Source organism: Saccopteryx leptura, chromosome 5, assembly GCF_036850995.1.
Source record: "Saccopteryx leptura isolate mSacLep1 chromosome 5, mSacLep1_pri_phased_curated, whole genome shotgun sequence".
NCBI classification, from domain to species: Eukaryota; Metazoa; Chordata; class Mammalia; order Chiroptera; family Emballonuridae; genus Saccopteryx; species Saccopteryx leptura.
Window position 1 is genome coordinate 156504211 of NC_089507.1, and position 21443 is coordinate 156525653.

The 21443-nt window shown below is 38.7% G+C and overlaps 1 protein-coding gene across 12 annotated transcripts in view; it reads right to left on the reverse strand.

Annotated features, from left to right (window-relative positions):
- Positions 1-3091: 3091 nt before the first annotated feature.
- PUM2 (pumilio RNA binding family member 2) overlaps positions 3092-21443 on the reverse strand; it is a 103024-nt gene continuing 84672 nt past the window's right edge. For 7 of the 12 annotated variants that reach the window (XM_066386247.1, XM_066386242.1, XM_066386240.1 and 4 more), the window contains 8 exons: positions 19021-19288; positions 17078-17207; positions 15204-15338; positions 11253-11390; positions 9321-9446; positions 8970-9091; positions 7661-7853; positions 3092-5011 (listed from right to left, as the gene is read on the reverse strand). In XM_066386247.1, the coding sequence (XP_066242344.1) occupies positions 4880-5011; positions 7661-7853; positions 8970-9091; positions 9321-9446; positions 11253-11390; positions 15204-15338; positions 17078-17207; positions 19021-19288 (1244 nt within the window). In that variant the 3' untranslated portion in view covers positions 3092-4879. The remainder of the gene's footprint in view (positions 5012-7660; positions 7854-8969; positions 9092-9320; positions 9447-11252; positions 11391-15203; positions 15339-17077; positions 17208-19020; positions 19289-21443) is intronic. The other 5 variants (XM_066386250.1, XM_066386244.1, XM_066386248.1 and 2 more) reach the window with 1 other exon arrangement.

A 21443-nucleotide genomic window follows, 5' to 3' on the forward strand; every position in this document is an offset into this window, starting at 1 on the left:
GGTGTGAGGAAGGGCAGAAATCAACCGATGGTCCGCAACCAGTCGGACTTTCACAAAATTTCAGCAGCTTGAGTCTCATCTGCTTTCCTAGTGTGTGCGCGTGCCGTAGCTCTTGACCACGTTGCCTTTGATCTCCCTACCATCTCCAGCTGGCAGCTGCGCACCTCAAAGCAATTATATTAGTACCAAGAAAAAATACTACAAGTTTGTCAGGTTAATCACATCTTCAATAGTTTTCTTACTCATTCAGGGATTTATCTGCAACTTGAATCAAAGAGCACATTTGCAGAAACGTAAATGAGCTCCAAACCAGCTCATTTATGAATATGTAGCAGATTTAAAACAAACTTTTTAGTTAACGCACTATATAGCAGGAGTCACCGAGTACCCACTGCCCCTGCATGTCGCATATATTCTCATTTCATCCCCACAGTTTTAGGAGGTGGGTCTCATTTCCCTCACACCATGAAGAAACTAAGACTTAAAAGATAAAACTGCCTAACGATGTAAAAGCTAAAAGGTTTGGAACCTGGCCAGTCCCATTCCATAGTCCAAACTGTTGCATTACGCTCTGATGTCCAAGAACATCTGAACTAATGTTAACTAGGCAATTTCTACAACCAAGTCGATTAAGGGCAACTTCATTTGGTTTAAGATCCTGTTTAAAAAGTTAGAAAATAATTTTCTATGGCTGGAACATAAATGTGAGAAATTGTCTATAGAATTTGGAGGTAATGAAGTTCAACACAAACTTTAAGCTTGTATGATCAATACTGTAATTAGATTCATAGTGTCGAGTATCCCTCAGGTCAATGTTCTGTGGGCAGTAAGGAATTCTTCCTACCTTACAGATAGGTAACTTTGAGGCCTAGAGGCTTACGTTTGCCCAAGACCACAAAGCCCACATTCCTCAGGTCCCAACGTTGGTCTGCGTGCCTCCCTTTCAGAGAGCTCTGGATGCCATAGAACTCCACCCCATCTTTCCTGCGTTCACAGATGAGTATTACTGAGTGTGGTCCTTTCCAGTTAGGTAGGTAAGGTGGACAGCGACTATTGCTCCCTAGAAGTTTGTCCTCTTCCCCTGAACCTTTCTGAGAAACCAGTCATGAGGGCAAACTGAATACCACCCAGGTCACTTCTCCTTAGTTTGGTAAGCAAGTGGGAGGATGTGGTATTTCCTTTTAACAATATTTTAAACCCATCACTACAAAGTGGAGGTCAAACAATTCCAGAAGGGTCGATTTCAGTTCAGAATGGGACCAAACTAGCCCCAATCTGGTAGCTCAGTTGTTTAGAGCATTGTCCTGATATGCCAAGGTTGTGGGTTCGAGCCCCGGTCTGGGCACATACAAAAACCAACCAATGAAGCGGATTCTTTCCTCCTCCCTAAAATTAATAAAAATTTAAAAAGGATAAAATTATTAAAGATAAACAATGTATGATGAAAATTCCTTTTCCCATTTATGTAATTTCCATTTTGGATGCTATCAAATGATCTGTGTGGCTTTTATTCTAAACAGCTATAAGAGGAACAAGAAAATGAAAATATATTAGCAGTAGTTATAAATAAGGTTCTAGGCATCTTTATTTTCACCTTTTAAGATCACTGAGGATTTAAAAACAGTACTTTCCCATGGTAAAGCTGAAGACATTGAACTTAGAGGAGTTACCATATCCAAGTTCACAAGGTTTTGTAAGTAAGGAGGTAAACTTTACATCCAAGCCTGAACCCAACTGTCCTTTTCATTGGACAACACTGTCTCCTGACGTGCATGTGGAAAGGAAACAAACACCTATGGGGAAAGAGAAGCGATCTGGTTTCATCCTCAAAATAACCTTGAAGAAATCATTTTCACAATAAGGAAATGGGATGAAAAGTTTCATCCCATGAAGTGTGTCATCACTCTATGTAATTAGGATTAATACCATCAGAGTAATCAGTGGCCCTAGACTAGTGTCCATGTGAGAGCATAAAATGTTTTCCTTAAGCCAGAATCAACTTGAATGGGCAACCTGAATTATAATTGAGGTACAAAGGGGTATTTATCTAGAGAAAAACACAAGACCAGGTTTATTTCATACAATGTTATTCACACATTTTTCATTTTCTAATTTATACATAATATACAAAGAAGTGAAGATAACATTATTTCATATGAACCAATAAGAGCCAGGACGTAGACAAACTGGTCCAGAAACAATCCATGTCAGAAAAAGACATTCAAGAGCAAAGCCGAAGTGGTTCTGCCCAGTTGAGTTTCTTTATTCTGAACTGCCCTTTTCAGATTTATCAAAACTCCACGCCAACTTATCAAAAGGTGAAATCAGAGGTGGGCACCAAAACTGGCAGTCCACAGAATCCCTACAATACCACTTCTTTTTCTAGAATAGGCCGTGAAGCGTGGGGATGACTGGGTTGTCAGTATTAGGACACACGGGACCATCAGGATCCCAGGAGGAGGGTTCAGTTTCCCAGTGTGCTATCCTCTAGGACTTCTTAAGTTTGCAGAGGTAATTGCCTGTGCCATCAGGTAAGGATAAAGGAAAACCAGGTAGTATTCTACTGTGCAAATCCAGGAAAGTCACTACCAATCTCCAACAAGGACAACTTTGAGTCTAAAACCATGAGCTGAGTGATGTGGGAACAAGAGTTCGCCACGGGCCGACAGTCCGAGGCCAGCAGAACAGAGCCGAGGAGGGGGGAGGGGAAGAAAGCTGCTTCGCACTGGGGTGGGCACTGCCACTGCGACCTGGACATGCTGAGGAACCAGTGTGACCATGAGAAGTGACAGTGATGATTGTGGGATTTAATGGCCTCACTGTGGAATGCTGGGTTAAAAAACTAGAGTAACTCAACATTAAATATAAAAAAGTATGCCTGGCACCCCAAACTCGATGCCATTATTTTTAGGTTCATGACGTGAACAGCTAAGTGATAAAACCTTTATGTTCAATATTGTGCTCAGAAGACTGCTAATAAAAAATCCCTTACATGTTCACTCTAAAGAGAGAGCACGACTCATTAGTTTTCAGCACTAAGCATAAGTGGGTCAACATAAATGCTTTATACAAAATACTGACTTCAACAAAATACAAAGCACTTTCTTTATCTTTCAGAAACTGAATATACAAAGCAAGGTATTTTCCAAAATATTTTCATAGGCAAAGGATTAAAAATGATTTTAATTATACACATATGATCACAATTTTGCCTTAAAAAGATTGTTGGGAAATGTACATAAGGCCGCTTGTAAATGTACATCATGTTACTGTTATGTCTTATGTCCAGAGAAAAAAATGTTATCATACAGATTTGCTCTTACTTGGGAGTAGGCTATCCAAAAATACAGTACTCTTCTGTACAAAGAAAAAAGTCACAGCACATTTAATAAGATGGAAAAAGCATTGGCCTCCATGGTAACCAAGTATCTGTCCAATACTTTCTATTATGCACAATTACCCTGACTTCTTGAAAGTGATCCAAACCCTAGCATGTCCATATTAACAGTCAACTATGTTATAAAAGAAAATGATTCTCACGATAAAAAGAAAGCTGGTTCATACTTCTGAAACCATATAAAGATAAAAAATTTTTAAAAAATCACTCTTGATTTGGAGAAATAAATTTACATTATACAACACTATATGCCAGGTCAAAGAGGGCAGGGACAGAAATGTACACTAAAACGCAAATGTGTTTCCCAAAGAGATCAAACAAATTACATTTACAGCATGAAGGTTTACAAATGTACACCTGTACAACCAAGGAAAGCAGTACTACTAAATTAGCAAGGCTTTTATAACAGACATTGAAACAAGATTTGCTTTCAAAGTATAAACTTACCATCTATTACTACACACACAATGCATATATTTATAGGAAGCAAAAAAAGCTATCTGAATATGTAATCATGCTTAAATGTTGAGCTATCAAATTCTCTGTTCAGTGGCTCCCTTTTCACCTCTGATTCCTACTTTCTGAATCTACTATAAAAAAGCAAAATAAAGCTCAACACTTTCTCAAAATGTCCTTGTAATTCTATAAGCAAAACAATATACAAATTTCCACTCTTCCTCATTGCAAACCAAACCAAAAAGTTACGACGAGACTTAACTTTCCGTTTAGTGCACTGGATGGAAGTGTCACCATGATTTTGATTTTTTTTCTACCTCTTACAACAATTACATATGTAAGTATATACAATACTTCTGTACATTGCCAGAGACGTTTTAGGGCAGTTTTTGTATTAAAACCACATCCACCATAAATAATGTAAGTTCTTTTCATCTCAAATCATTTAATTCTTGTCTTACTCGCTGACTTTTCTTGCATGATAGTTTGTGAATTACCAAAATACAACTTAACTTTCTTTTTAAAATATTAATAATATTTATGTAGTTGATTGTTAATCTGTTATAAAAGGCTTCACACAAAGGACAAAAAAATGACTATATTTCTATATACATCTCTATAAACCCGTTGTGCTATGGGGTCCATAGACCTACCAGATTGCAAGCCAGTTTACTAAAAGAATACTGTACTTTTTCCTTTAAAAACTATTTTTGTGACTTTACAAGGTAAAAATTTACAAAATATGTGACAGCTTTTTTTTTTTGGTACAGTTACATCATATACAGGCATTCTGTGCTTTGCCAGCAATCAAATCTGATAGGTCTCCACTCAGGGCGAAATACAATTTATAATTCAGCACTCCCACCCCCCAAATATACACAAAAACCTTAAAAAATTTACAAATGGATGAATAAATTCAATAAATAGTTTGCTTTAAAAAAAATTTTGAAGATTCATAGTTGAGTTGTGTTTTGATAATTCACAAGAAACGCTCTCTTCACATGATTACATTATCTTCTCTTCCCTTTACAGCATTCCATTTGGTGGTCCTCCAATAGGCCCTAGATCTGGGCTATTTTTCAAATAATACTTTTCCAACTTGGCCAGTATATGCTTCCCATATGTGTATTTGCGCAAAGTAGTAATGTGAGGTCGAATCTGAAAAACAAATAATCTGCTTAGGAAATAGTTACTTTAGTTTCTGACTTCTTAAAAAAGGGCCCCCTGTTTACCCGAAACCTATATACTCATGGATTAATGTCATCCTATTAAATTTAATTTCCTGAACAAAACAAAACAAAACAAAAAAAGCACCCCAAATATAAGTAATTTAGAAGAACTGGAATTTCCAAATTAAAATCCCAAGTTGTTTGCAAAAACAGCTCTGTTCCATGCAATCTCTCCAAAGCCCTCCTCTGGACATTGTCCAGCAACCAAGCCAACCATTGCTCGTGAACTGCCACATGCAAGTGGGAGGGAGGGGCTCCGAGCACAGCAGGAAAGGGTCACTAGTGAGCGACCAGACTATGAAGGCACAAGTTACCAACTTGAGATAGCTGGACAAAAATTTAATACAAAAAAAAAATTTAATACAAAATAAAGCAAAAAACAGAAATAAGCAATTAGATGTGTAGTCAGTATCTCACTAATAGGTTTTAACATATAAATGAAAGAAATTCTATCATTACTTTCACATTCAGACTGGCAAAGACTTTTATAACTAATAACTGGTAGTTATGAGATCATGTAAAGCAGGCACTCTTTTCATACACTGAACAGATCTGCAACCTTGTACCGTTTGAGAGCAACTTGGCAGTATCTGTTGAAATGTAAGTGTGTGCATACTTTGCACCAGCACTTCCACAACTAAGTATTTACCCTACAAAAACAATCACGCAAAGACATTCATATAAAGCACTGATGATTATAGTTAAAAAATCAGAAATATACATATGACACTGGTTGAGTAAGTGTGTAGTTGTTAAAAATGAGACTGAAAGTCTTTTAGGTATATATTTTTAAGCAGAAATACTAAAATTATTCTTTTTATGACAGAGAGAGAAACAGGAGGGACAGGCAGATAGGAAGGGAGAGATGAAAAGCATCAATTCTTTGTTGCGGCACCTTAGTTGTTCATCGATTGCTTCCTCATATGTGCCTTGATGGGGGGGGGGGGAGAGGATGCTACAGCAGATCAAGTGACCCCTTGCTCAAGCCAGCAACCTTTGGGCTCAAGCCAGCCATCATGGGTGGCTATGATCCCACACTCATGCCAGCGACCCCGTGCTCGAGCCGGAGACCTCAGGGCCTCAACCCTGGGTCCTCCACATCCCAGTCTGATGCTTTATCAACAGTGCCGCCGCCTGGCCAGGCGGAAATACTAAATTTTTAAAAAGATAGAAAATTAATACATCAAGTTGAAGAATTTTAGAAATCAGAAGGCCAAAAATACTTACATGATTTTATTTAAAAAAAAATTTATTTATTCATTTTAGAGAGGGGAGAGAAAGAGAGGAGGAGAGAAAGAGAGAGAGAAAGGGGGGAGGAGCAGGAAGCATCAACTCCCATATGAGCAACCCTGGCAAGCCCAGGGTTTCGAACCAGCGACCTCAGTGTTACAGGTCAATGCTTTATCCATTGAGCCACCAGAATAAAGTCAGGCAGGCACTTTTATAATTTTACAAGATCACTTTCTCTCTATATAAGGAGAGGTGCAAATACATGATGTACTTTGTCCCATTTCTTTTTTTTTTTGTCTTTTTCTGAAGATGGAAACGGGGAGAGACAGTCAGACAGACTCCTGCATGCGCCCGACCGGGATCCACCCGGCACACTCACCAGGGGCGACGCTCTGCCCACCAGGGGGCGATGCTCTGCCCCTCCAGGGCGTCGCTCTGCTACGACCAGAGCCACTCACTCTAGCGCCTGGGGCAGAGGCCAAGGAACCATCCCCAGTGCCCGGGCCATCTTTGCTCCAATGGAGCCTTGGCTGCGGGAGGGGAAGAGAGAAACAGAGAGGAAGGGGGGGGGGGGGTGGAGAAGCGAATGAGTGCTTCTCCTATGTGCCCTGGCCGGGAATCGAACCCGGGTCCCCCGCACACCAGGCCGACGCTCTACCGCTGAGCCAACTGGCCAGGGCCTGTCCCATTTCTTAAATGAATAAATTTGAAAAAGATTAAGAGTATTTAAATATTCTTTCCTCTGGTGTTCTTTTTAACAGTAGGTTTTCCTATAGAACTTAATATCTTAAAAAAAAATCATTCTAGGAGAAAGATAGAAAAACAGCTTAACTGATTTAAAACAAGCCAATTGCCTGACCTGTGGTGGCTTGTGCAGTGGCTAACGTACTGACCTGGAACGCTGAGGTCGCCGGGACCCTGGATGTGCGTGGTGAGGGCCACAGACAAGAAACAGCTGCTATGGGTTGATACTTCCCGCTCCCCCTACCCATCCCTCTAAGAAAATCAATAAATACAATATTAAAAAACAAAAACCGATCAAGTTAACATAAATTCTATCTTTGAAAATTTATTATGTTAGTGAGAAAATCTAGTTAGATTTTAAAATCAATGTTTGACCCGTGTAATAGTCAAATCAAGTATACCTAAATAAGCAGGAAAGCAAAGGGCAATGCTAAAGGTAGACAGATGAACCGATGAAAAGTGTGATTTTACTGAGCAGATCACCTTAAGAATTTAATGCCCACAGCTGCTCAAGGCTACCGCTGATTTTAGAGTCTTTTCCCAGTCGGAACAGGAAGAAGTGAAGGCCTAGGCAAATCAGATGCATTGCTGTGAAATGTACTACCTTGTGCATGATGATCTTCCTCTGAGCGGGTTCAGCCATGTCGATCATCTTCTGAATCACGTAGTTGGCATACTGGTCCTTCATCATGGTGTATAAGGCACTGTGAGGACCATCATTCTGGCAGCAAACTTCATCAATCAGCAGAGCTCTCTCGGCACGGGACGCATGAGTAACACACTTCTCTACTACATTGCTGAGAATTAAAGTACACACAAAAAATGGTATTGCTGCTTTTTCCTTTATAGCCAATTTCCTTGACTTTTGAAAGAAATTGCTCAATACATTGAAAGTCACAAGAATCAAGACGGGAATCTCTTACAATTACTTTAAAAATTAATACCATAGGAGAACCTGTATTGGACTTCTGCAAGTTTAATTTTGGCCTCTTAAAATTGTAACTAAATTATAATTATAATTACAATTTTTAAAAGGGGAAACTAAGGCCCTGGCCGGTTGGCTCAGCGGTAGAGCGTCGGCCTGGCGTGCAGGAGTCCCGGGTTCGATTCCCGGCCAGGGCACACAGGAGAAGCGCCCATCTGCTTCTCCACCCCTCCCCCTCTCCTTCCTCACTGTCTCTCTCTTCCCCTCCCGCAGCCAAGGCTCCATTGGAGCAAAGATGGCCCGGGCGCTGGGGATGGCTCCTTGGCCTCTGCCCCAGGCGCTAGAGTGGCTCTGGTCGTGGCAGAGCGTCGCCCCTGGTGGGCGTGCCGGTGGATCCCAGTCGGGTGCATGCGGGAGTCTGTCTGACTGTCTCTCCCCATTTCCAGCTTCAGAAAAATATAAAAAAAAAAAAAAAAAAAAAAGGGAAACTAGGTCATTAACAAGGTCTAAGACTCACCAACATGCACTAAAAAAATTAAATCTGCATTTACTAACAGATCTTGGGGACAAATAATTTTCTAACTACAGATTTCAAAAACAGAATATGTGGGCAAACTAATTTGTCATACAGATTCTTCTTTTTTTTTAAATTTTTTTTTTTTATTTATTCGTTTTAGAGAAGAGAGAAAGAGAGAGAGAAGGGGGGAGGGAGCAGGAAGCATCAACTCCCATATGTGCCTTGACCAGGCAGGCCCAGGGTTTTGAACCCGCAACCTCAGCATTCCAGGTCAACGATTCATCCACTGCGCCACCACAGGTCAGGCTTGTCATACAGATTGTTTAAGAACAAAATCAACATTCTGTACGTGCTTTGAGTCTACTAAAGAAAAAATTATAGTCCAACATTACATTCTATATGCATTTCTGTGCTAATAAAAGCCAAAGAGTTGAAAGAACAGACCTTTGGAATTAGAAAATATTGCAATACCTGGCAAATTTGTGTTGACTCAGGGCTAAGACCTTTCCTCTGATTTCAGAAACAATTTTGCTCTTGTCTTCAGGTCGACCATGTTCCAATACATGCTGAATGACATAATTGCCATATTGATCCTAAGTATAGATATTTAAAAGTTATTTTCCTTAAGAATAATGATTATTCTTTAAGATGTTAATAATTTTTCTACAAACTCAGTAGTATATAATCAGGAGACAACACTATGCTTTTGCCTGTGTGTCTCTACAGTGCGTTAAGGAAATTATTATTTACAAAAAATAAAAATAAAAAACTGGAATCATTTTCAAAACGATATAAACCCTTTCAACCCTGAGGAGTCTGTACCTGTACCAGCTGCTCCGTGTGCTGATGGAGCTCCTCCAGGACTGGCAGGGTCTGCTCCGCGGTGCAGTGCTCCAGGATGCGCTGGATCACTCTGCAGCCGTAAGGATGCGTTGAAAGTACAAACACCTTAAAACAATCGGAAGAATTAAATGTCCATTCTCTGACATTTTTTAAAAGATCTATAAAAAAGACGGGTTTTTAAAAAAACAATTATTTATTGATTTTTGGAGAGGGAGAGGGAGAGGGAGAGGGAGAGGGGAGGGGAGGGGAGGGGAGGGGAGGGGAGGGGAGGGGAGGAGGGGAGGGAGAGGAGAAGAAAGTGAAGGAGAGGGGAGGGGAGCGTGGGAGGGAGAGATCTGTTGCACTGATGCAGGATGGAACCCACAACCTTGGCATGGTGGGACGACGCTCTAACCAATTGAGCTACCTAGCCAGGCATAGACAGGTTTTTGTTTTTGGAGTTTTTTGGGGTATTTTTCTGAAGTGAGAAGTGGAGAGGCAGACAGACTCCCTCATGCACCCTATCGGGATCCACCCAGCATGCTCACCAGGGAGCGATGCTCTGCCCATCTGAGCTGTTGCTCTGTTGCAACCAGAGCCATTCTAGCACCTGAGGCAGAGGCCATAGAGCAATCCTCAGTGCCCGGGCCAACTTTGCTCCAATAGAGCCTTGGCTGCAGGAGAGGAAGAGAGAGATAAAGAAGAGGGGGAAGGGTGGAGAAGCAGATGGGTGATTCTCCTGTGTGCCCTGGCCAGGAATCTAACCCGGGACTTCCACATGCTGGGCCGATGCTCTACCACTGAACCAACCGGCCAGGGCCCGTAGACGGGTTTTTGATGACATGCAGAACTAATTTAAAATAGAAGAGCAGGGAATTCACATTTAATATGACCATACGATGGAGTGCTCAATTTAGGGGTTAACACAAATATTTTGATTAAAAGGACCTAAATAGAAGATGGAGGGCATGTAATAATAAGAAAAAACATAGTGTGGGGTGAGGATATTGCACACAGCACAATTAGAAACTATTAATTACTATGTATGTTACTAATTAGTATTTATTATCTTTTATTATATAATTTTAAGTTTTCTTCCCTCCTTTCCCAAGAAATTTGGATAACGTTGAGTTTACAACTGTAATAGAGGTTTATCTTTACTTCTTTCTTTCTTTTTTATGACAGAGACAAAGTCAGAGAGAGGGACAGACAGAAAGGGAGAGAGATGAGAAGAATCAATTCTTCATTGTGGCTGCTTAGTTGTTCTTTGATTGCTTTCTCATATGTGCCTTGGCCGGTGGCTACAGCAGAGTGAGTGACCTCTTGCTCAAGCCAGTGACCTTGGGCTCAAGCCAGGGACCTTTGCGCTCAAGCTAGAGATCATGGAGTCGTTGTCTATAATCCCATGCTCAAGCCAGCGACCTTGGGGTTTCGACCCTGGGTCCCCTGGGTCTCAGTCTGACATTCTATCCACAGCACCACTGCCTGGTCAGGTAAGGTTATCTTTACTTTTTATTTAAAATTATTTTTATTTTATTTATTCATTTCAGAGAAGAGAGAAAGAGAGAGAGAGAGAGAGAGAGAGACAGTGGGAAGGAGCAGGGAGCATCAACTCCCATATGTGCCTTGACCAGGCAAGCCCAGGGTTTCAAACCAGCAACCTCAGCATTCCAGATCAAGGCTTTATCCACTGCGCCACCACAGGTCAGGCACTTTACTTCTTAAAGTAACATAATTCAACTCAGTTCTACTTCTCAGCTTCAAAAAAATGAAGCTATTGACTGATTCTATGAAAGAGGCAGAAGTTAGTATCATTCACTATTTTGTAAATTTGTATATAAGTACTAGGTATTATCGTGTGAATTACGAAAAATGTGTTAACACTCAACATCTAAAATGCCCTGCTAACTAGATAGAAGCCAAAACTCTTACTTGTCCTTTGAAAGCATCAATGATGAATTGTAGTGACTGTGGCTGAACACATTCAATACATTTTTGTACAACATGGTTCCCATTCTGATCTTTCACACACTTGAGTACATGACCATCTAGCTCCTTTACCATTTCACTCTGCAAAAAAAATGACATTTAAATAACTGCCACATCAAACAATGTAACAGGATAAAAAAATACTGAGATGAGAACACAAGATATACTCAAAATTTTGTTTGCAATTTTTTTACATAAACAAGTTTAAAATCCTCTCCCAAAGCATGATTAGACAAAACCAATGAAGTTGAAAATTATTTAAACATTTTGTAAGATTGTAATGAGAATTATACTTGCTGAAATATCACCTAGTGATTAACTGGCCATATTTAAACTACTGTGTTCACCGTGTGCATCTTCCACTCATCTTTCTCAGCTGATAACAGAACTCACTCAGAATTTTTTCTCTATTAGCACTACCTGAGCCCATAATTATTTTAAGTGTACTGCATGAGTCTATCAAGTGCGTGGAAAATGGTAAGAAATTGAACTCTTGTAGAATATGTGATTTAAAATTTTTCTTATTGAATTTATTGGGGTGAGAACTGGTTAATAAAATTATATAGGTTTCAGGTGCATGACTCTACAATAGGGATATGTGATTTTCACATCTCAATTATGGAAAGAAATTACTGTTGGACATTTTTCTTCTTTTTAATGATCTTATAATAATTTATTTTAATATAGCTTTTTTTAATTTTAAAAATGATTATCTTTATTTATGTATTTATTTTTTTTGTGGCAGAGACAGAGTCAGAGAGAGAAACAGGGACAGACAGGAAGGGAGAGAGATGAGAAGCATCAATTCTTCGTTGTGGTTCCTTAGTTGTCCACTGATTGATTTCTCATATGTGCCTTGACCTGGGGGGGGGGGGGTCCTACAGCAGACAGAGTGATCCCTTGCTCAAACCCAATGAGCCCACACTTAAGCCGGCAACCTTGGGGTCTCAAACCCAGGTCCTCCACGTCCCAGTCCAATGCTCTATCCACTGTGCCACTGCCTATACTGGGCAACAGCTGCCGCCGCCACCCCGCTGTGGGTGAATCCAAAATAGTTGCCGGTCGCCATTTTGGCATCTTCCCCCAGCCGGCTGGGCACATAGGTGAAAGAAACTACAGGGCCTATGGGGGTCATGGGCTCAGCTGCTGAACTCTGAACTCTCACCCGCTGCCTCCATCCTCAATATAGCTTTTACTTAGTAAATTAATAACTTTTACAGGAACAGATTTTCAGGAGATTTTAGATTTGGGCTCATAAAATGGACAAAAAGGACCCTTTTCAATATATATTTCTCTAATCACTAATAAGGTTAAACCTTTCTTACTAACTGCATTTTTTTTTTAAGAAATGATTTTTATTGATTTTAGAGAGAAGAGAGAGAGAGAAGAGAGGAGAGAGAGAGAGAAAAAAAAGAGAATGGAGGAGTGGGAAGCATCAACTTGTAGTACCTGCTTCTCCTATGTGCCTGACCCGGCAAGCCCGAGGCTCTGAACCAGTGACCTCAGCATTCCAGGTCAACACTTAATCCACTGCGCCACTACAGGTCAGGCATAACTGCATTTTTTTTAAGCTAAGGTTAACATTTCTTCTTATAGGTAGCCACACAATTTCTGTGCCTTATCAGTGCAATAGTAAATAGTATTGTGAAGAAACTAAATACACAGTAGTGTAAAGGCATTCATATTTAAAATCTCTCACATGAAGAACTCAACTATATTCATACATAATTGTAAAGAAATCCTGTTAAGTCGAGATACAAAAGACGTTTTCTTAGAAACTAAACTACAAAATAAAATGTACCTTAAGAACTCAAATAGATAATAATATTATTCATTAAATGGTTCATCTAAAGCTTACTCCAAGTACTTTGTATTTTCTTTCTTAAAAAAAATTGTTTTTAAGCGAGAGGAGAGGAGATAGAGACAGATTCCCTGCATGTGTCCCAACGGGGATTCACCTGGCCACCCCCACCTGGGAGGATGCTCGAATCAACCGAGCTCTCCTCAGTGTCCAGGCCTCCGCTGGAACCAATCAAGCCACAGGCTGTGAGAGGTGAAGAGAGAGATGGGGGAGCAGGAGGGAAGAGAAGCAGATGGTCACTTTTACATGTGTGCTGACTGGGGATCGAATATATTTTCAAATATTAAAAAAACTTAAAATATATTTAAAGTATCTATGGCAGTTTAAGACAGCAGAGAAGGTCTAAGCTTGTATATAATCAAATTTGTTGATTTTTCTCCATTGTAACATATCTTCAATTATTTTTTTTTTTGAGAGAGAGATAGGAAGAGAGAGATGAGAAGCATCAACTCACAGTTGCGGCACCTTAGTTGTTCATTGATTGATTCTCATGTGTCTTGACCGGGGGTGCTCCAGCCAAGCCAGTGACCCCTCACTCAAGTCAGCGACTTTGGGCTCAAGCCACTGACCATGAGGTCATGTCTATGATTCCAAATTCAAGCTGGTGACCCTGCGCTCAAGCCAGATGGGCCTGTGCTCAAGCTGGTGACCACAAGGTTCAAACCTGGGTCCTCAGTGTCCCAGGCCATACTCTGTCCACTGTGCCATCACCTGGTCAGGCTCAATTACTCTTTAAAACTCAGAATTTCCACCAGAGAAATGTTATTTTCTCATACATTGTCAATGCTGTAACTCAGGGGTCAGGAACCTTTTTGGCTGAGAGAGCCATGAATGCCACATATTTTAAAATGTAATTCCATGAGAGCCATACAACGACCTGTGTACGTTATACATTATCCAATAAAAATTTGGTGTTGTCCTGGAGGACAGCTGTGATTGGCTCCAGCCACCCGCAACCATGAACATGAGCGGTAGGAAATGAATGGATTGTAATACATGAGAATGTTTTATATTTTTAACGTTATTATTTTTTTTATTAAAGATTTGTCTGCGAGCCAGATGCAGCCATCAAAAGAGCCACAGGTTCCCGACCCCTGCTGTAACTAATGCTTAAACATCCACATCCACCACATATTATTGTTTTGAATTCCAGAATTTATTTATGTGGGTTGAGAGTCAAAGCTCATTTTTTCAAGCTTACTAAGAATATGGCTCAATAAAATAATTACTTCATTACTCTTATTATGTTTCATTGTAGTACTTAAACCAGTCATATACAAAATGGTATCTGGTGTTATGAATTTCATTTTAATAGTCTGTTTAAACTCATAAGAGAATCATACTAATTAGCGGTTTCAGTTTATTTTAAAAATCTAGTAGATCATTTTATCCTCATCCCCTACTCTCCTTAATACCCCTATTTTAAATAATTTAAAAAATTATTTTGATCAGTGACAAGATAAATTCCCACAGGTATATAATTCAAATTACATTAATTAATCCTTTTAACTTAAAAGACTTTTCTATCCCACAACATGGTATATTTCCCATTTAATTTGTATGTATTTTCTCTCTTTTAGAGAACTGTAAAGAACAGGTTATTTTCCTGTTGAGTGAGATTTTTAAAAACTTTATATATATAAATTTGTACTTGATTTAAAAATTTTTATTCTTATGATGAAATATAAATACAATCCAAATAAACATTAGAAATAGTAAAATGTATTCCCAGGATGATGGAAAATCGAGTAAGAAGTGACAGCAAGAACACCCTGCAGCACTCTGCCTGCCCACAGCAGGCACTCAGACACCTGCATCTAGAGATGACAAGGTGAAGAGACGAATAAAGGGCAGAGCTAAGGTCTGCTGTGTAACTTTTAATTAATAATTTACTATTTGAGACAGATTTTAAACAATCTTTTAGCCTAGCTATAGAAACATTTAATATTTTACTCCAAGACCATTATGAGATAAAAAGAATAAAGTAATTTAGAAACTGAATAAAGTAATACAGAAATTTTGTCTTAACTTACAATTACCTGCTGGTCAGATGAAATAGACTCTAATGCTTTCTGAATAACACGGCAGCCATACATCTGCAAAGCCAAGGGTAGAACATGACCACGAACACGAGTAGCCAGGGCTAATTTTTGATCCAAACTCCCAAACTGACAGAGAAGAAAATAAATAATATTACTAAAAAGTGAAAGTAATATTACTAAAAAGTTACTTTGTTAAACTTAACCTACTGTTTACAGCCTATTGAATTGATTTTTAAAATAGCACACTGGAGCGGAGCTATTTAGGTAAAGCTAATTAAGATAGGCCCAGAGATGCTTGAAATGGTAACTGTATTGCTTTCTTTGGGGTTAAGTCATATTATCAAAAATTTCCTTGATACTAACATAAATCTTCACTTTTCATTTCAAACAAACCCTCATCTTTAATATAAATGAATCTAAGCTATACATTCAGACTAGTTCATTCTCAATTATATTCTGACATAAACTACAACACATATGTTTAATTATAAGCTAATAATCAGGTAACACAAAATAAATGACACCTAAAAATCCAAATAAAGATTATATAATTCACTGCCTCACCTAAGACTTCCTCTCAATGCTTTATAGTTTCAAATATTGATCAGGATTATATTAACCTTCCCTTTTAAAGTAGGCCCACATAGTTTTAAAAATATTTCTGTAATTCATAAGGTATATAAAAATCAAATTACTGTTGTACACCTGAAACTAATATTGTATGTCAATACTTTTATCAAAAACTTCTTTTGTGGTGAACTATATACTATAAAATGTCATTTTAACCATTTTTAAGTGTATCCTTGAGTGGCATTATTTATATTCACACTGTTGTACAACCACCAACCACAATCTGTTCTAAATCTTTGCACTGCCCCAAAGAGAAATGCTGTATGCATTAAGCAATAACTCCCTACCCTGCTTCCTCACCCCCGGTAAACCCTAATCTACTTTATGTCCTCATGAATTTGCCTAGCCTAGATGTTTCATATAAAAGGAACCCTACAATGTCTTTTGTATCTGGCTTATTTCACTCTAAGCTTCATTCATGTCGTTGCACATATCAGAACCTCATTCCTTCTTATGGCTAATATTGTACACATATACCACATGTTGTTTATTCATTTATCTGTTGGACATATGGGTTATTTCTGCTTTCTGGCTATTCTGCATAATGCTGAAACGAACACTTAGTATCTGAGTTCCTTTTTCAAATCTTTTGGGTACATACAGGGTGGGGTAAAAGTAGGTTTATAGTTGTTCATATGGAAAATAATAAAATAGTAAGGAATAATACAAGAATAAACTCTGTTTCACATACTTACCAGTATAAACCTGCTTTGCCCCATCTTGTATATACCTCGAAGCAAAACTGCTGGGTTGTGTGGTAATTTTATGTTTAGGTTTTTGAGGAACTGCCAAAATGTCTTCCATAGCAGCTGAACCATTTTATGTTCCCACAAGCAATGTACAAGGGATCCAACTTCTTCACATCACATGCTGGTTACTTCCATTTTTTTTATTACAATCATCCTAACAGGCTGTAATCTCAGTATGGTTTGATTTGTGTTTCCCTAATAACTAAGGATGTTGAGCTTCTTTTCATATGCTTACTAGCCATTTATATATCTTCTATGGCAAAATGTCTATTCAAGTCCTTTGTCCGCTTTTTAATTGGGTTGTCTTTTTTGAGTTTTAGTTGTTCTTTAAATATTGTAGATATAAAATCTTTATCTTACATGATTTGTAATATTTCCTGCCAAGCTCATATATATTTATGTGAAAATGACTCTTACCCAACTTCTAGAGCTTTCAGAAGCATTAAGCATATACTTGGACAGATAAACAAATGTATGGGTGCTTACCTCAAAAAACTTTTGTATAACATAGTTGCCAAAAACATCTGTCATTAACTGATATGCTGCCTGTAGAATTTCATTAAACACCATCTGGCGCTCAGATGGAGTAGCTCTCTCTAGCTTCTGCTGGATGAACCTGTGTGGAAGAAATTTTCAATGCCATGTGAGCACACTGGAAAGAAGCCCTGCAAAATCTGTATCTGACTTCAGTACTGCACACTCCAATCCACACAATAATCATTCCCAGAAATAGGACTAACACATTTTCTACTGTTGACAGCCAAAGTAACACAAAAAGAATAAGAGACCTAGTGTTTCTTTCCAACACCTTAATTTAAAATAACTACCCGTTAGACTGGCAAAAAGTATGGATATAAAGATGCTTAATCCTTCTTTGTTCCAGTTGCATTATAATCAATGAAAAAGACAATTACAAACATTTTATCCGGTTATTCATGTATTTTTAATAATATACATACAATATTACTAAATATCTTTTTAGAACATAATAAAAGAAACTTAGAAATAAAGTTCATTAAATGCAACTGAATTCCTTATAAGCTACCCTTTGTGAGTGATAGAGGTTCATTTGCTACTCTTAAGGAACTTTCAACTACAGAGAGACAAAATTTATATGCAGCTATTTAATCAATAACTTTTTTTTTTAATTTCAGTTTTACCCTGGCTAGGTGACTCAGTGGATTGAGCATTGTCCCAGCACACCAAGACTGCAAGTTCAATCCCCAGTCAGAGCATATACAAGAAGCAGCCAATGCATATACAACTAAATGGAACAACGAGTTGATGCTTCTCTTTCTCCCTCCACTGCTCTCTCTCAAATCAATGGGAAAATTAAAGAAAAAAATTTTTTTTCCAGGTTTAGTGCTTGCTTTGGCAGCACACAGACTAAAAATTTCAGGTTTACTTTAAAACTATAAAAAGAAAAACATTTCAAAGTTCATAAATGTGTTAGAATTCTACTACTATTTTCCTTTCCGTGCTGTATCTTCAGACCACTAATTCACATCTACCTCAAGCACCAATCTTTTTAATAAAAAAAGTTTCAATTTGATTGTCACACTGAATACAAATCTATAAAGGAACACGAAAGTATTTAACTGGTTTTAAACTTTTTTTATACTTGGTCTTAGCCCAAAAGCTATGAAATGATTTTAACTTACTTTTTTTTAGACAATATATATATACATCAGGGATGCTTCAAGTCCACAAATGCAATTCAGAATATTTTAAGAAAAATTTAAAGACAGTAAATGTATTAAAAAGAATCCAATAAAAAGGCACTGCTATATTATAAAAAAGACTCATTATAGAAAACTGGAAAATCTAAAAAAAAAATTTAAATCTGTATTTTATCATTTATCTTACTATGAAAGATATAAAACATATTGGGTATTTATTCTTTAAAAGCTTCCAACTTTTATGCAGATCAAATGATTCTTTTTTTTTTTTTTTTTTTGGTATTTTTCTGAAGCTGGAAACGGGGAGAGACAGTCAGACTCCCGCATGCGCCCGACCGGGATCCACCCGGCACGCCCACCAGGGGCGATGCTCTGCCCACCAGGGGGTGATGTCTGCCCCTCCGGGGCGTTGCTCTGCTGCGACCAGAGCCACTCTAGCGCCTGGGGCAGAGGCCAAGGAGCCATCCCCAGCGCCCAGGCCATCTTTGCTCCAATGGAGCCTTGGCTGCAGGAGGGGAAGAGAGAGACAGAGAGGAAGGAGGGAGGTGGAGAAGCAAATGGGCACTTCTCCTATGTGCCCTGGCCGGGAATCGAACCTGGGTCCCCCGCACGCCAGGCCGACGCTCTACCACTGAGCCAACCGACCAGGGCCGATCAAATGATTTTTATCAAGAAAAATTTTGGCTTTTACAAGGTAGCAATTTCTAAAACAAAAATGCCATGGAAAGTATTAAAATTATAATCACTTACCTAGAACCATGCTGGTCTTGAGAAAACTCAACTATGTGTCCAATCAAGTCTCTAAGCTGAAGGTTTGGGAAGCGGTTGTTTCTGAAATCTTCCAGTAATCTACTGCGGCCGGAAGGCATAATATCAGACCTGTTGTACCGAAGCCGAGAGGGAGGAAAGAGCTGGCTGCTGGAGCTGAACAGACTGGAAGTGCCCGAGGCACTCCGGTACTTCGCTTCCGCTCCAGGCGCTGCGGAGACATAGCGACCACTACCATTGGTCAGTCCTCCTACAAGAAAGCAGCTGTGGTCAGCAAACAGCTTTGACAGTCACTCCTCAAATAAAATTTCCACTAAAACTTCAGTTAGTAAAGCAATATTCACTCTACTACTTCCTATATGTTATAAAAGGAAATTAAAACTACAGAGGAGAAATCTCACTCATTTACTTAATGTGTGTCTAGGAGATCCAGGGATAAAAAGACTAGAAAACATGAGAAAAATCTGTATTTGTTCTTAGCAATTTAGTTTACAGCATAATTATAACATCGGATAACATCATACAGACTACCTGTCTTTATTCTTGGAAGCTGGGTTTAAAATGTAATTATAACTAGTATCTTACATACTAATATCAATACCTAACTACCAAAACCACCAACAAAACTCCTGGTTACATTAGTAAGCAAGTTACAAATAACTAGTCAACTCAGGTTCTAAGCCATGAAATAGAGTTTGACTAAAATTTACTCATAGTGTTAATGGAATTCTGAAGGCTCTCTGTACTTTTTAGGACTATATTTAAAAATGCATCAAGTTGTATATACTTATACGTAAAAAAATTATCATTTCTTAGCTAACACACTGATTAGTTAATAAAGTTAAACACCTCCCACAATTTAAGACAATAAATTCAAATTACACACTACTTAAAAATATTTTATTTAAAAGTATCCATAAAATACTATTTTACAGATAAAAAATCATAGTAATTAGTAGCATTTATTATTCCTAGAGGTCTAATACTGATCATTTAAGACAACAAGTAAAAATCCTCTTTAATTTACATCCATTTCAAACAAGAATAAAGGGTAATCAATAGAAACAAAAGTAAATAAAAGAAGAAAATTGTTATTATATATAACCATTTAAAAGTACTTGACAGTGTCCTTTTAAAAAAGAAAACTGCACACTGCAGATTTAATGGTTCGGGTAAACAGAACCCACCACCAGCTTTATGCTACTGCATATCACCTCTGTGCAGAACAGTGCTGCATGCACAAGCCAGGCCACAGGGCAAGGATGTCAAGGACACACTGTCGGTGCAAGTTATACAGAGGCGTCAAGGCCATAAAGAGTTGAAGGGACAAGGAGCAGTAAAGGTTATGATCCTGGAATGAACTGGGTCAGAACGCTCCATTTTATTTTCAGTCTCCACTGCCCTAGTTTTATTCTTCATTGAATTGCCCATTATGTGCGTGCGTGTGTGTGTGTATAATTTATTTGAATCCTCAGCCCCCACTCCAATTTAAGTGCCATAAAATTCTGTTCACCTACATGTCAGAAACCTGGTGCCTAACACAGTATCTGACAGTTACCATAAGTATACAATAAATATTCATAAATATTTTATGTAGCATCAACTGCCTAAGGGCCAGTTCTATCTTTCCTTAGAAGTGTGTAGTTTAGCAAGCCATTTTATACACCAAAATCTCAAGTTCTCATGCTCATTCCAGTTCTACACAACTATCTCAGTGCTCCTATGTGAAATCTCAAAAAAGTGAAAGAATTCAGTGTCTTAGTACTGCCTCAAGTTCCTCACTATTAACCTTTCTAGTTTGCTATTACTATTTCTATTTACTATATACAGTTGCATTAACTGTTCACAACAATAAATGATCACTAGCCCATTCAAGTCTTTAACAACTCTTTAACCTTTTTGCAGGATAGGGGTGCTATAGTTATCATTTCAACTTGTTTTTACAATTATATTTTTCCACTCAAAGGGCCACTTTGATGATGTCCCTTTACACATCCTGCTAGAGCAGGCATCCCCAAACTACGGCCCCCTGCGGGCCACATGCGGCCCCCTGAGGCCATTTATCTGGCCCCCTGCCACACTTCTGGAAGGGGCACCTCTTTCATTGGTGGTCAGTGAGAGGAGCACTGTATGTGGCGGCCCTCCAACGGTCTGAGGGACAGTGAACTGGCCCCCTGTGTAAAAAGTTTGGGTACCCCTGTGCTAGAGTATATCCTCTACAGTATTCAGGGCAAGTTTTTTTTTTTTAACTTATCAATTTGAGAGAGAGAAAAGGGGGGCAGGGGAGGGAGAAAGGGAAGAAGGTAGAGTGTCAAACATGGATTTGTTATTCTACTTATTTATGCATTCATTGATTGATTCTTGTATATGTGCCATGATAGGGGAATGAATCTGTAACCTTAGGA